The 16,097-nt window shown below is 49.7% G+C and overlaps 1 protein-coding gene across 2 annotated transcripts; it reads left to right on the top strand.

Moving 5' to 3' along the window:
- The first annotated feature begins 365 nt into the window (after window positions 1-365).
- Window positions 366-14,693, top strand: SYPL2 (synaptophysin like 2). 2 transcript variants are annotated; one of them, XM_081487119.1, is made up of 6 exons: window positions 366-636; window positions 802-876; window positions 7,929-8,053; window positions 9,134-9,332; window positions 10,236-10,427; window positions 11,963-14,693. In XM_081487119.1, the coding sequence occupies exons 1-6, from the start codon at window positions 583-585 to the stop codon at window positions 12,095-12,097; spliced, it is 780 nt and encodes a 259-aa protein (XP_081343245.1). In that variant the 5' UTR covers window positions 366-582; the 3' UTR covers window positions 12,098-14,693. The 2 variants fall into 2 exon arrangements, with proteins under 2 accessions (XP_081343245.1, XP_081343244.1); XM_081487118.1 differs by having other exon boundaries at window positions 9,134-9,335.
- The last annotated feature ends 1,404 nt before the right edge of the window (window positions 14,694-16,097 follow it).

Below are 16,097 nucleotides of genomic sequence, written 5' to 3'. Positions count from 1 at the left end.
GCTTTAGGTTCTGAATATCATGCTGAGGAAGAAGAAAGGCACTGAGGAGCTCCAAATGCAGGAAAGTTGGGAAAGATAAATTTGGGAGCCGGTGACCGCCAGCGCGCCGGGCCAGTTCCCCACTTGGGTTGTGGATCGGGGTGGCCGTGGTGTCTCGCTGAGCCCTGGAGGTTCTGGCAAAGAACCGGAGCCCCCTCGCGGCCGAACTGCCCGCAGAGGCCACAGGTCCCTTTAAGGCGTCCCGCGGGCAGGGACCCGGGAGCTAAGGGGGCGGTAGGAGGGCTCGCAAGGGCGCGCCACGTGACTCGGCTGCCAAGTTGGTTCGCGAGTTTGACAGAAGTTTGAATTGGACTCGGAGGCTTTCTGCAGCCGGCTGGGCAGAGCGGCGGCCACGGCATCGGAGAGCGCGAGCAGCAGCGCCCCCCGCGACCCACCCAGCCAGCCTGGATCCTGGGCGGCCGACGGCCGCTCCAGCTCCGGTACCGCCCGCTTCTCGTGCCGCGGGTCAGCAGCCCTCAGCCCCACCACAGTCCCCGCAGCCCCCGCAGCCCCCGCGCCGCTCCCCGGCCCCGCTGCGCCAGCATGTCCTCGACAGAGAGCTCCAGCCGCACCGCGGACAAGTCGCCGCGCCAGCAGGTACTCCCCTCACGCCCCTGAGGCTCCCTCTCGCCTCTCCTCCTCTACTGGGGTGTCGGGCCGACCCTTATTCCGCCCCTTCTCCCGTACGTGAGTGGGAGAAAGGGGGCAGCGCCCTCCCAGGTCCTCCACCGGCCTGACCCCGGGCGGGCTGTGTCTCTGCAGGTGGACCGCCTGCTCGTGGGGCTTCGCTGGCGGCGGCTGGAAGAGCCGCTGGGCTTCATCAAAGTTCTCCAGTGGGTGAGTCGCAGCCCCAGCCGAGGGCTATTTCGGGAGCCTGGGCTGTGACGCTGACCTTAAGCAATGTGGCCGGAGTTGGGGGGTGGGGTGGGGAGGTGCTGCGGCCGGCCGGGCGGAAGGGTGGGGGGCGGCGACAGGTGGGCGGGGGAGGGGCGGGCTGGGGTTGCTTCTCCAGCACTTGGTGGCAGGAGGGTGAGGAACGAGGCATGCGGAGTCCCGGATTCAGTCCTTCTATGTGCAAGGAGCCTTTGCCCAGGGCGCTCACATTTCACCCGGGCGAGAGGACCCGGGTGTAACCTTTCCAGAACTCTGATCCTGCACATACCACTCCCGGGTGGCGGGAGGGGGGAGGAGGACAAGGGAGACGAGGAAAGCTGCGGAGGGCAGAGGAGGGAAGGAGGCAGGCGACGGGTACCATCCTGTCCCCAGACCTGCCAGGGCCTGACTGATCCTGGAGGTGGACTCAAGGGACAGGGTCCTGGCTGGCAGGCCTGCTCTGTTGAGATCACTAGAGTAATCTGCGTGGCTGTAACTACGGGAGCAAGTGCGTGAATGAATGAATGGATTTCATGGCTCTGGGATGAAATAAAAGAAACATAAGACAATAAAAGTCAGCCAAAACGTGCCTTGTAGACTAAGATAGAACATTGAGCTGGAAAGCTGGGGCCTTAGGTTACAGACCTGGACCTGCCTTTTCTACCTACTTGACCTTGGGAAAAATCTCTTCTTTGGGCTTCAGTTTCCAATATTAATCAAACGTTGATCAGACCGTCCCTAGGGTCCCTTTCTGCTCTAAATGGGTTGGCATGCTAGAACATTACCCTTGATTAGACTTATTCTGTGACCTTGAAGAAATCATTTGCCCAGGGCCTCAGTTTCCCTGTAGTGGTATAGGGGAAACACCATCTTCTCGCCTGACTGGTACTTTGAGATCTTAGCATGTTCTCTGTCCTTCCCGGTGTATGAATTAGGAACCTGGACAGGTGCAGTCACTCAAATTATAAAGACCTGTCGGGAGCATTTAGCGCACTATCACAGAAGAGATTTGTTAGACAATCCGCGCACCAAATGGTGTGTGAATAACTTAATTAATGTGCTTTCAGCACAAAATTCAGCTGGAGAATAAGTTACCATTAATACTGAGGAGGATTGAGTTCTAAAGGGCTTTTAACTCCTGGAGACAGGAGTTAACACTGTGTCATTGATTCGTAAATCATCCTTTGGATGAGAATCATTAGATCTGGAATTCGGGAGCAATAGTTCATTTGGGGTTATCTTCAGATACCTGAGACCCTGACTGGGGCTACAGGCCAGCCTGGGGAGCAAATTCTAAGTGCAAATTTTGGGACCTAGTGGGGACTTTCCACTCTCCCTACTGATGCAAGAGCGTTTGAAATGACTGCTGACTGAGCTCTTTTACCTCTCCTCACTTCCCTGCTCTGACGCACCCCTTGAGTACCTGAGGGGGCCATGGAAGAGTGATCTTAAGGCTCCGTGTGTCTGCCATCCAGAGCTGGGGAGCCATTATGAGCAATCCAGAGGAGCAGAACCAGAAATAAAAGAGTATGGTTTTATCATTAAACTAGACAATTGGATCTAAGGGAAATTTGAGAAAGACTGTCAAGGGATGAGGAAAACAATGAGGTTATTAGATCACAGAATCATCCTCCATGGGGGGGATTCTGAAAGGCTTCTTTCTTCAACCTTTCTATTCCTTTTCCCAACCCTCTCCCAGCCAACACACCCATAACATTTCTGTAAGGCTGCACAAAGCAATGCCTGGTCTCGTCCACAGTCAGCTCTGATCCCTAAGAGTTAAAACCTGTTTGACTTTTAAGATCCTCAATTTCTTAGAGAGGAAGTTATGCTTTTCTCTCATAAAACTCAATCTAGGGGTCCATGGCTAGGCTCTGAACTCAGCTTTCATTCAAAGGGTAGTCTCATAAAGAAACATACTTTGTTTTTACTGCCATCCTGGTAACCTGAATTCAAAGTGAGTTTCACTTGCCCTGAGTCTCTCCAGGTGAACACAGGAACTGGCCCCAGGAACCAGTACCAAAATGACAGTGAAAATATCATTTGGGGCTTTTTGCATATTTCCTGTTTGGAGGGATCAAATACTCCTGTCTCGACAAGGGGAATGAAACCCCACATACAAAGCTTGCAGTTATTGTAATGATAACTGAAAACTCTGTTGTCACTATTACCAAAAAAGCAAAGCTTTTCCTGGAATCCTGGTGAGATAAAGTAATGTTATTCTTCTATTAGTGTATCTTTTTAAAATTTTAAAATGAACTAATCTCACCTCAATTTCAATTCTGGGGTCTCAGTGAGTCTACACTAAGCTAGGCAAAGAACATGGGCATATACCAATTATTGGAGAACTAGTTTTTCTTGGCTTTCTGGCTATGGAAGCTGAGGTAAGTGGTGAAATCTTCGTGGGTCTCAGTTTCTTATCTGTAAATGAGGGTAAGATCCATCTCATGAGCTCTCTGGAAAGATTACAGAAAGTAATATCTGTAAAGCATTGGAGCATTTGAGAAGACCATGGTGAGCCTAGCAATCCAAGAGGTATTCAGTAAGTGTTGGTTCCCAAACCTCTCCTTCTCCCTAACTTTCCCCCGTATGCAGACTGTCAGCTAGACTTGTCCTTTGGTAAGATCATTTAGATGTTACTGCCAAATACCTACTCTGTTCTTGTTCATTTGCTAAGTTGTGTCCAACTCTTTGCAACCTCATGGACTGTAGCAAGCCAGGCTTCCCTGTCCTTCACCATCTCCTGGAGTTTGCTCAAACTCGTATCCATTGAATCGGTGATGCCATCCAACCATCTCATCCTCTGTTGCCCCCTTTTCCTCCTTACCCTCCTTCTTACCTCCCTCCTTATCCTCCCTCTCCCCTTTACCCCACTCTGAGAGTAAGGTATGAATCTCTTGGATTATTCAGTCACTATTCCAATGAAAGTGAAAGTGAAAGTCACTCAGTCATGTCCAACTCTTGGCAACCCCATGGGTATAGTCCATGGAATTCTCTAGGCCAGAATACTGGAGTCAGTAGCCTTTCCCTTCTCCAGGGGATCTTCCCAACCCAGGGATCGAACCCAGGTCTCCTGCATTGCAGACAGACTCTTACAAGGGAAGCCCACTGTTCCAATAATGTCATATTATTTTTAACTGGGCATGCCCTTGATCAGTAACTCACCTTTGAGGTACCAAAGTCACTTATTTGGCTCTGGGGTCTGGGTAGTGAAAATAAGGTATTTCAATAAATATGGAGAATTCAAAAGCACACCATCAGAGTCCATAACAACCAATGAGATGATTGTGGGAATTGGCTTTGGGGGAGAACTTGTCTTCCTTGTGCTCTGCGCTAAGTGGAAATGTTAGTGTTCTCAGGATTGACAAAGGTTATCACCAAAAAGCAAGTCAGCACCAAAGTGGAGCCTCATCCTTAAACTAGCAAGGTTATTCTTATATTTTTCCAAAAGAAATGCAGAGGCAGGAGGAAGAGGAAAAGAAGGAGGAGGAGGTGAGTGTATGACCACTGCTGTTTCCAGCAATGCAGGTCCATGAGGAGGAAAGCTAGTTGGTATCAGAGCCCTGGAGATGCCCCTTGTCTCAGGGTCTCCATCTTTCCTTGGCTTCTGTTCTTTATGACCAGCTTGGTGCTTAGTAACAGGGGTGATTACTGGTCTTCTGCATTCTTCCCTGTGGCTCAGTCCCCTGACACAGTTCAGGAAAAAGGCATATCTGGTGCAGAAAGGTGGAAGGAGCTGGGAAAGCATCTTTCTCTGATCCTGCATCCCAAGGTGCACAGCTACTTCCTCCCTCTTTGCAATCCTCCCTGCACAAAGTGGAGATCTCTTTTTTCAGCCTTAATAATTCTGTGATCCTGGGTTATGTTTTGGCTTTTATTTGAGCATGACTCCTTTCTGGATGCAAACTCTTGAGAGCAGGCACTGGTCTTATTCATCTTGGGTTCTGCAGCGTCTGGCACAAAGTAGATGCTCGATAACTCTTTGTTGATTAATGAATGGATGACATAGAAAGAGCACTGAACCGGCAATCAGGAGTTGTGAATTCTAAGCCTGGCTCTCACATTGGCTAAATGTGACCTTGGGAAAGTCACTTAATCTTTTGGGACTTCATTTTCCACCTTTATGAAATGAGACTGTTGCACTTGATAATCTCTGAGATCCTTTTTGCTCTGCTGTTCTGTGAACCTGAGAGATTTTCCTGAGATTCCACTGTCCATTCATTTAATAGCAAACTGTCATCTGTTATCTGACACCTTCTGACTGTGTTGTTTTGATTTAACCATATATTCTGGTTAATAAAATTATATAGGTGTTTAGAGACTCCTGACTTTCAAAGAATCAGAACAGAAGAGAATACAGTTAATACTAAAGTTACTATCGGTATATTTTGCCCATGGAGGAATCATAAAGCAGGGTTCAGGATTTTTAGAACCTCAAGGCTGTCTTCTGGACATAGCAGAGCTTTCTGCAATGATGGAAAAGTTCTATAATCTGTGTGGTTCAGTATGGAACCTGCTAGTCACATGTGGCTAGTGAGCACTTGAAATGTGGGTACTGTGACTGAGCCACTGAATTTTAAATGCTATTTAATTTTAATTAATTTAAATGTAAATAGCCACATTTGGCTAATTGCTACCATAGTGGATAGTGAAGCTCTAGGGTACGAGCTCCATGAAGACAGAGATTTTGTTTCTCTCTTTTGTTCACTAATAAGTCATATTGCCTAGAACAATGCCTGGGACATAGTAGATGCTCAATAAATGACATCTTTCTGTAGCTGGTCAGGAGTACCAGTCAAGAGAGTGCTGGTAAAACAGAAGGCTCCATAACTAACTGTTCATTGCCCCAGGTGAGAAGTACCAACTTTTAGGGGGGACCTATACAGAGCCACTCACTAACTGCCAACAGTAAAAGTATATCCAACTGTCTGCCCTTCCTAGAATGGTACGTCCTAATTGTGTCCAGTTCTGGACACCAGAAGCTAAGAGGAACAAAGAAACTTCCATGAGGACTCAGAGAACCACAGAGCTGACAAAAAATTAGAGAATCCTTATGAGGATGAGCTAGAGAAGTGCCACGATTATGCTAGGGAGGCAACCTGGAGTATGTAAAGGTAATGATGCAGAGGTTTTGAGTGACTGCTCTTCAGTTCTGTCAAGAAGATGAGCAAACAGGGTTCTACTGTGGCCTCTGTAATTTAAGTCAGATCAGGAGGTTATTCAGGCACTGGAGAGAAATTATACTATCTCCTTTCCTAGAGGAGTAAGATGGAGACAATTCTTGTTTGTTCAAATTAAACCTCCTAGAAACAGAGAGGTACCCATTATGACCTTTAGAGAGGGGTCAATGGCTCCAGCCTGGAGAAGATCTGCCAGGCCAGGCAATGCAAGGCAGGGCAGTGGCACCGGACACCACCCAGGGCCAGAGTGCAGCTGCTGGCAAACCCAGCCAAGAGCACATGGAGAGAGTTACCCCTCAGAGTGAGAGAACCACAGAGTTGGAAAAGGCCTTTGGATGGCCTGCTCCAAACCTCTTGTTTTACAGATGAGGAAACTGAGATGCAGAGAACAGAATGGCTTATCAGAGGTTGCTGGCTCATTAGTGACAGGACCAGGACTAGGACCCAGATTTCCAGACTCCTAACCCAGGTCTCTTTTCCTTCCGCAACACTACTGAGCATTAGCAAGATACCATGCACACAACTCTATTCTATCAACTCTGGATGCAGGGTTGGGATGTGAATTAGCTGTCTTCTAGGTAATTCATGTCTGAGATACTGAATCACAAAGAAACATACAAAAAGTGAACAATTAACAGAATAAGCTCACTGCTTAACACAAAGGATTATATCATGCACAAGCCAATGGTAAGAACACAGGAAGTGGGGCCTCAACAGATGATGTGGGAGAATAAGAAATTCCAATTTCTCACCTCCTTTTCTAACCAAAGTGTGTCCCCAGGAAGAAATTAGAAAATTGTAGGATGAGGAAATTCCATTTCACTCAAGATAGGAGGTTTAGTAACATGTGATGAAAGGTGAAGAGGAAAACAATTCAAGTAATCTGAAACGCCTTTGGTTCTCAACACCGAGAAATGGCAACATCAACAGATTATAAAGGGAAACACCGCTGGGGAAATAGCAAAGGCTGATAAGGCAAGTGGAAGATACTTTTCTCTGGGTTTGAGCCAGGACTGCCGGCATCAACCCAGCCAGCACTGCCGCTGAAGGAAAGGTGCCTTTAGGGGAAGAGAAGTTAGCTGGTGGTACCGTGGGACCGCAGCCTGGTCCCTGCCCCCTTGGCCCCTCTGAAGACTTGGCAGAAGGGGTCCCCTCCAGCTATATCTCCACTGAGGCAGGAAGTCACTGTAAGTTAGCAAGAAGGTAATGACAAGATTGAATGATGCCTTCAAAGGAGAAATGGAAAGAATTCCGTGCATGCCTGATCTAGGTTGCACAGGGGAATTTCTAGGATGCCTCTCCCTTGGGGAGGAAATTCAAGTATACCTTTGAGAAAGAAGTTTCCAAAGCCTAAGTTGATTTCTGTTAGTCATCATCTTAAGGAGGCTATCTGTGGTCTCCAATGTCACATCCAGTGGGGAGACCTAGAAACCGCCCATTTCTCCCTCTTCATTTCCCTCCCAGGTACCAGTTAAAGTCAACCCTAATGCATTTGGCTATTTGGTCCAGCATCCTCTGCAGTGAACAGAGCACCCTGAGGATGGGAGACCAACAGAAGCCATGGGTCCCTGGCCAGAAGGGACTTGGTTAAAGGGACTCCTGGGAATGGCTACCCACTTCAGTATTCTTGCCTGGAGATTCCATGGGCAGAGGAGCCTAGTGGACTACAGTCTATGGGGTCGCAAAGAGTCAGACATGACTAAGTGACTTTCATTTTCGCTTTCACTTGGCCCCATCCTATATCTGCACCTGCTAGGAGTGAGAGGGTGGTTCAGAGGGGTAGATCTTGGCCAGTTGAGACCTTCTGATTCTCAAAGGGGCTTCACTCTCCTTCAGCTCTTTGCTATTTTCGCCTTCGGGTCCTGCGGCTCCTACAGTGGGGAGACAGGAGCAACGGTTCGCTGCAACAACGAAGCCAAGGATGTGAGCGCCATCATTGTTTCATTCAGCTATCCCTTCAGGTGAGCATGAGCTGATTCTGACCCAGCACATCCTCTCTCATTGGATTGGCAGGACCTGCATGGTCTCTTCCTTCTCCAGAAACTTAAAGACCTTTTGTTGTGTGCCACTCCAGTTTCAGATAGAATTACAAGGCACAGGTCCTTCCTGCCCTTTAGGAATTTCAGACACACTAGCCAGAGAAAAATACAGGGGAAACTCAGACAAATCCTTGTTTTAATAATGTTCCAGTCCATGAATAACCAATAGCAGGTAATGACAGCTCCTACAGAAAGAACCCTACTGTGTGGGGTGGAGGCTTATAGGCGTCTGGGTTAGTTGGGCAAGTCTTCTACCCTCAGCAGCCTCCTCCCTGCCTTGAAGGTTAGGAAGCTTGTCAGTACTCAGATCCTAAAGAGGTGAAGGGGGATAGTCACCTGTACCACCAGAATACAAGGAGGCACACCTTGACCAGTAGGTAGAAGGGAATACTCTTTCCTGGGTATCTAGGAGCTTAGAGAAGGGGGAGCCCAAGTGTTCAGAGGGGAATAGGGACAGGGTTCACCTCTTCAGAAATTTCTAGTAGCAGCATCCAAGTTAGATCAGCTATCTCTTGCACATAATAGTGTGTTTGTTCTCCTCTCTTGATTTTGTCTAATGTAGTCTCACTGGGGGACTTAAAGTCTGAGAATGGGTAATTCCGATCTTAACTTGGGCATAGTGCTTTCCCAGGGGCAGAATGAAGCTGATTCCCCTGATGGTTTGGCTGACAGAAATAGATGAACTATATATATTGTGGTTATGACCTAAAGGGTCCTGGAGATACTTGGGAATACAGGGTCACTGTGTCTGGGCAGGGTGGATGAGTGTGGGGTGGTGGCCGAGCGGGAGGTAGAGTTTGGATTGGACAGAATTCCAGGGAAATTCCTGTCTTGACTGCAAGGTTCCCTCCAGAAACTTTCCTCCCTACATGCCCCTCTCTCGGCTCTGCAAGAGTCCTTGGGTGAGAACCGGAGCAGGACTACCCCTGGGCAGGGAGAGCCTGCTGCTTGCACAGGGAGAGGATCGCCCTGAGCTTAGGGTTGGCTTCATGCCACCTGCAGGTTGAACCGGGTCCAGTATGAGATGCCCCTCTGTGACGATGAATCCACCTCCAAGACCATGCACCTCATGGGAGACTTCTCTGCCCCCGCCGAGTTCTTCGTGACCCTGGGCATCTTTTCCTTCTTCTACACCATAGCTGCGCTTGTCATCTACCTGCGTTTCCACAAACTCTATACGGAAAATAGGCGCTTCCCACTGGTGGTGAGTGGGCACAGGCAGGAGGGATGGGGTGGGGAGGAGATACTGAGGAGGTGTACGTCCTGGGCTGAGGACAAGAATGGCTGCTTTCCTGGGTCCCTGACACTCGCATGTAAACCTCCTCGATCTCCCTGCCAGCTCTTTGCTGTTGGTCCCTTTGGGTGCTGGGGCTGCCAAGTCCTTGGGCCTGTGGAAGTTCATGTCCCAGAGCTCTGTGTCTACCGACTTCCATCACTTGCTCTGCCCACAGGAAGCACAACAGCTTCAAGAAGTAGGCTCTGGAGTCAGATTTGCTCGGGTTCTAACCCCAGCACTGTCCCTTACTACCCATATGCTCTTGACAAGTTATTTAACCTCTCTAAATGTCAGTTTCCTCGACTAGAAAATAGAAAGAAAACAATAACTATCTCACTGTTTTGGAAGGATAAAATATCTGGTATAAAAATATCTAGTATATAGTTAGCCTCCATAAGTGCTGTTATTAATACTATTTCCTCTTTGCTTTCTCCTTATCCTAGGCATGCAAGGTGGAAAGGGTGCCTTGGGGGATCCCCACTTATCTCCTGCAGTCTGCCCTAACTCTGCCACCAGGTGTAACTGAGCAGTGGTGATCAAAGCAAAGGCTGGGGCAGGGGAGAGCAGTGCGTTTAGGCTGCTTGGGTTTGGGGATGACACTGACGAATAGATGACTTGTTCCCTGACCTCAGTTCTGAGGGCATGGGCAAGGGTAGCCCTGGCTGGCAGGATTCTCTTGATGGCTAGGCTGTCTGAGGCTCTAGGTAGGATGGGAAGAGGCAGCTATCCTGGGACCCCAGGATCACAGTGCATTAGGGCAAAAGGAAAAGAAGTGCAGAATCATGGAGTCCTTTCTGACTGTATTTCCTGTCCCTCTGCTCCTCCCAGGACTTCTGTGTGACTGTCTCCTTCACCTTTTTCTGGCTGGTAGCTGCAGCTGCCTGGGGCAAGGGCCTGACTGATGTCAAAGGAGCCACACGGCCATCCAGCCTGACCGCCGCCATGTCTGTGTGCCATGGAGAGGAAGCAGTGTGCAGTGCCGGGGCCACACCCTCCATGGGACTGGCCAACATCTCCGTGGTGAGAGTTGTGGCCACTGATGGGGTCTGAGGGAGGCAGCACTGTCCCTGATGCCCAGGCCAGTCACAGCAGTAGGGGCTGAGAAGAACAGAGAGGGTGTCCCCACAGCTGGTATCCCTAGCACCTGCAGCCAGCACATCCCTTCTGCTTCACACTGGCTGCTGGCCCCTGGCTGACCCCAAGGGACATTTGGGAAGGGCTACTCAACCTCCCGTTTCTTCCCCCTTCTGCCCTCTGCCTCTCACTTCCCTCTGTTCTCCCCACCTCCTGGCATGTTCTCTGTGACCACCTCCCACTCCTCCTGTCTCTTTATGTGTGTGTTTGTGCACACACACAAGCACATGAAGAGGGCGCCTAGGGCTGTGGTGGGGCTCAAAGCTGGGAGCCAACCTAGAGTGCATGAGAAGGAGCTCCAGGCTGGAAAAGAGTTTTGGGCAGTGGTGGTATGTATGTATTTGGCCACCTTAGTTGTTAGAACATCAAGATATCTCTATATCAGTTGGTAAATAGCTGAGACCTCGAGTTTTGCAAATGCACCCCTATCATCCCAGCCACCTCAGCCCTGCCCTGGAAAACTTTGGCTTAAAGATCCCCAAATAGAGACCTGGGTTCGATCCCTGGGTTGGGAAGATCCCCTGGAGAAGGGAAAGGCTACCTACTCCAGTATTCTGGCCTGGAGAATTCCATGGACTGTATAGTCCATGGGGTCACAAAGAGTTGGACACGACTGAGAGACTTTTACTTAGGGAAATCTGTCCCTGAAAATGGTCAAAACATCCCCAAGGCCCAGTAACTGAAAGGTTTAATGGCTGGTACACCAGGGAGCTTTCTAGACCTTGCTGGAATCTTGATGATAGTTTCCACCTCCCTGCCCCCCCTCCCCAGATTGTACTGTAAAAATGTTCACATACAGTGAAGTTGAAAGAATTTTTACAATGAACACCCACACACTAATCAACTAGACTGTACCATTAACATTTTACTAGACTTGCTTTATCACATATCTATCTGCCTCTGTTCGCCTATCAATCCATCTTATTGTTAATGCATTTCAAAGTTAATTGCAGACATCCATACACCTCCCCTAAATACTTCCTGCTGATAGTTTTTTAAGTATTTTGAATAAATATTTGGATAGAGCCAGCTGGGTGGCTGCCCTAGGAAAGGAGCACCTTGGACAGCTCTGGCCCCACCCACCCCAGGAGGCCCCAAGGATGCTGGACGAGGCGCCATGAGAGCCCTTGCTCTTTGCTCTGCTTTGCATGGTGCTCCACTCCAGAAATCACATTCTCCCAGCGACCAAGCCACAACTTGGGTGCATGCTGCAGACAGAGTTAGATACCTTCATCAAAGAGCCCCTTAGTGGGTGATGGCACTAAACCATGCTTCTACAGCCAATCCTCTGTCTTTTAGTCTTTCTAACCCTCTGTGCCTCCCTTCCCCCAACCTCACACAGGCATTCCCCCTCCCTGTTCCCACAATGCCTTCCTTCCTATTCTCACGACCTCCCTCCTCCCCCCACCATGTCTTTGCAGCTCTTCGGCTTTATCAACTTCTTCCTGTGGGCTGGGAACTGTTGGTTTGTGTTCAAGGAGACCCCGTGGCATGGGCAGGGCCAGGATGCCAGCCCGGAGAGCGCAGCTGAGCAGGGAGCGGTGGAGAAGCAGTAAGCAGCCCCCAGCTACTCCCGAACAGGACAGCACCTCTTCAACCACCTCCGGCTTCCAGGACCTCCCTCTTCCTTCTCCAACTTCCCTCCCCCATCATTCTGGGCTTTGAGATGTCTTCACTGATGGGCAGGCACCAGCTGTCGGAAACCTGGGCAGCCCTCCCAGTGCCTTCCTATTCCTCCTCTTCCTGGAGTCCCAGATGGCAGGAGCTCAGTGCTTCTTGTCTACTGCCTGGACCCAGGCATCTTCCTTGGGGTCTTACATGTACCCTCACAGTCTCTGAACCAGCCTCTGCTGCAGGCAAGGGTTGGGGTCAGGAGACCTGAGACTGGTTCCTTGCTGCCACTTCTATCGATCTGTCCAGCTTCAATAAAAGTGGGGGGAGGGGAAATTGGCTGGCAGCCTTCTCCCTGCTCCCTTGCATGGAGGGCCCACCAGTGGTTTAGTGACCTCTCTTCAATGGCTGTCATCAAGACCCCATGTCTGCACTGACCTGACATCAGTCTGAGCTCAGTATGTTCACCACTCCCTCCTCTGGCCCCTGTTGCCCACAGAGTCCATCATGTTTGAACCCAGGAGGCTGACTTGCCTAGAAAACAGCCTTCCAGAGGGCCCCAATTGCAACCCAGTTGCAACTTCAAGAAACAGTAGCCAGGAAACTTGCTGGGGAATCAGTTTTTTTCTGTTCCCTTAGTTCTCCCACCCCTCCCTGCTGGGGCACCTTCCACCAACACTCTCAACTCCTAGTTGCCCTAGAAACTCTTTACCTTTCTCCCTGTCCTCCTTCTTGGGCTTGTCTTACACTTGGGACACAAGATGAGGGGGCTAGGAGGCTCTCTATTTCAGCCCTCCCCACCTCCTGCCCCTCTGTCCAGCTCCCTTCTCCAGACTCTTGGGTCTGAAGCATTCAAGATCCTTTTCTGAGTCTGTTCAGGCCTTCCTTTCATTCCTGTGGGGCCAACTAGGGGCTTTGGAAGGAGGAAAAAGGACCATCATGAGTGTAAGCTGCCCCAGAGCCCCAGGACATGGATGGATGTGCCCACTTCCCCTTCACTCTCTTCTCCTTTTTTTTTTTTTCCCTTCCTGCTCCTTCTCTGGACCCTGGTTCACATTTCCCCTCCTCACCTTTATGAAAGAATATGCCCTCTCACTTTGCCCTCCATCCCATCTCTGTCTCCTCATTTGTTCCAGGCTCTATCCTCCCACTCCTCACCCTTACCTCAGTCCAGGGCAGGCCGATGCTATTGGTGCTTCTTCACTTCGGGACCCAGTTCCATATTTGTCCTTTGTGTGTCTCCTCTTCCTAACACCTCCTTAAGTCCCTCTTTGGACCCCAGGGCCCAAGAGTTGGCACTGACGGGATAAGGGCCATCTGCCTCCCATGCCATTCAAAACGTTTCAGTCTGCCCTGGCCATAGAGCTGCCAAGGGAAGAATAACAAAGGCAGAATCCAGCCATTTTCCAAACCAGTGCCAGTTAGCCCATTTGTCATCCCAAAGGTGGATGTGTCCTGGGCCAGTTTCTCCTCAGGACTGAGTCAGCCCCTCCAACCGCCTCATCTTCCTCAGCACCCTCCGCAGTAACGTGTTGCATTACTGGGGAACCCGGGTGGCAGGACCTTTGACTTTGGGCCAATCCTTTGGGTCAGAGTTTCCCCGCTTGAGAGGGGAGTGTGAGATTTATATCTTCAAATACCCCAGAGTCCTTCAGTGAAAAATTAGGTATTTTGTTTTTTTAGCTTTCACGGAAAGGATTTGAGGAGGGAAGCTGGGAGATGGGGATGAGGGTGTTTCTAAGTCTGAACCTCTCTTTGTCCTGAGCTGTCCCCATGATTACTCAAGGACAAGGTGGGGCAGCTTTGCCTACAGCTCCAGAGACACAGAGAACAAAGGGGTTCCTTCATTTTTCTTCAAGCTGGCCCCTGTGAGGGTCTGTGAGCAGCTTCTACTGGAACTATGTTTGATTCTGTGTACGTATTTATAATTTATCTGAAATGTGATGGATAAAGTGTTCTCATTTGGGGGGCCTAAGTTACTAATTGGCCCTTCGGCTAGGGAAAGGGGATGGGTAGGTATATACTCCTGCCAAGGACTCCTAGCCCAGAACTCTCCCTTAGGCCAAGAAGGTTCTTTTATCTTCTTCAAGTGTCTGGCTTGTTCTCAGCCAGAAGAGCCTTGATCTAGGGTATGGCCTCTCTCTTCATAGCCATCCTAAAAGGAAAGGCTTCTTCACCTCATTACCTTCAGAGGGCTGGACTGTCCTCAGAGGACTCATGTTCCCTCCAAACAGGGGTGGCATCACCACTTTGCCTAGTGGGGCCTGAGGTAGGAGAAGGTGTCTGGTTTCTCCAGCTGCTGGGAGGAGGCCAGCAGGCAGGGCACTTGCCTTTGCCCTAGTAAATTCTGACCCTGCTGGGATGCCCACCCACCTCGGACCTTTTCCGAACATGAGTTCCCTCCACTATCGTGGTCGTAGATGTCCTTCTTCTGGGATTGCAGATCAGGGGTGGCGGGAGAATGTTGCATGTTGTTTTTTGGTGCTTGTCATTACACATATGAATAAACAGTGCTTCAAGCATTTGCCATGAAGGAGCCAAGAATGTAGCCCTTATGGGGATTCTTTTTTCCTCCTCCCCTTGCTTTAAGTTCTTGGACAAATATCAGCATTTTCAACCAAAACATCATTCTACTCCTCTCCACTCTGCACTCCCAGCGATAAGAATCTGAAGGCTGAGTTGTTCCTGGCAGACCCCAGCCTGTTGACATCTCAATCCAAAGTAACTGAGACTCATTAATAAATTTAGAGCAAACTCAAAAGGCAGGAGATAGTGGCTTCCACAATGCTGTTTCCATGTGCTCTCCTACCATTTGTGACCTAATCTAGCTTCCTGTCAGGAGTTGAGAGCCTTATGTGTTGCCCTCTTAACCTTACAAACTTGCACCTCTATGCCCCTTCTGACAGACAGTCACAGGCTTCATTTATATTCCCTTGAAAAATACACTTGGGCACAATATTACACTCAATGTCACCAGGTTTGCCAACCTCCTAGGAATCATCTATGGTTTTCAGGTTAAGAAGCTCTACCATCAGAGACCATCCTTGAAGTACTTTAACATTCCTTGGGTGAAAATGAGAAGACACTCAGAGGTCTTGAAGTCACAGACCTTGACTTATTTGCCTCCAGTTTGGTTTCCCCCGAGATGAAAGAATGAATACAGGGTGAGGTGTAAGGGAAAAGAGAATTAGTATCTCTTTTCCGATGTGATGGGGTAGGAGAAAGGCTTTTGTCTCTTGAGTGTATGAAGGTGAGAAAGAATGTTATCAGTTGAGGAGAAAGATGTGGATGATTAAGGTATCAATAGTTTCCAGGCCTTAGCAAGGAAAATAACAGATCTGATGAGAAATCACCCTATGACGAAGCTCTGGTAGCAGCCCTGCCAGCACAGAAAATATTCTGTTAGAAAAAGAAGCCAAAGTGATGGATGGAGTCAGGGTCTAACCAGGGTTTGGGAAGAGGCAATACAGGGTATCGATCGCAGTTATTAGGAGGGGAGAGACGGATCAGCAGAGATGCTGCAAACACCAGCAGCCTCGGGGCCACCCCAGTTCCGGGGCTGGCTCTGGCTCACAGATAGCCTTCTGTCATCCTGACAGGTGATCTTGGTCAGCTCAGCTCAGCTAGGTCCTACCAAATCCAGAAAACGCTACTCCAACCCTCTGCTCTGCAGCAGGGCAGCGTGGGTTTCCCACACAGGCACAACACCAGAGTTGAAGATCCTCCCCTACTTCAACCCCTGTGTCCTTCAGCACATCCTACAGACCCCCTCCCTTTGCCCTTCTGATTCACAGCGCCCACCTCCCTGCACCTACCCTATTCGATCTACAGGGAAGCGAAGTCGCTCGTGGCCGCCAGCCCGGGAAGGGGCGCCAGCCAGCTGGCGGAGGCACGGCTTAAAGGGGCATCTTGGGCAGAGAGGTTTGGGACTGGGGTCTGTGTGCA

The sequence above is a fragment of the Giraffa tippelskirchi genome, chromosome 5, assembly GCF_054371585.1.
Source record: "Giraffa tippelskirchi isolate mGirTip1 chromosome 5, T2T-mGirTip1v1.2.pri, whole genome shotgun sequence".
In the NCBI taxonomy this organism is placed as follows: Eukaryota; Metazoa; Chordata; class Mammalia; order Artiodactyla; family Giraffidae; genus Giraffa; species Giraffa tippelskirchi.
This window is presented reverse-complemented; position numbering and strand designations above follow the sequence as displayed.

Coding starts and splice junctions, on each gene's coding strand:
- SYPL2 (XM_081487118.1), top strand. CDS start 583: ATGTCCTCGACAGAGAGCTCCAGCCGCACCGCGGACAAGTCGCCGCGC. Junction 8,054..9,133: donor TCATTCAGCTATCCCTTCAG/GTGAGCATGAGC, acceptor TGCCACCTGCAG/GTTGAACCGGGTCCAGTATG. Junction 9,336..10,235: donor ATAGGCGCTTCCCACTGGTG/GTGAGTGGGCAC, acceptor TGCTCCTCCCAG/GACTTCTGTGTGACTGTCTC.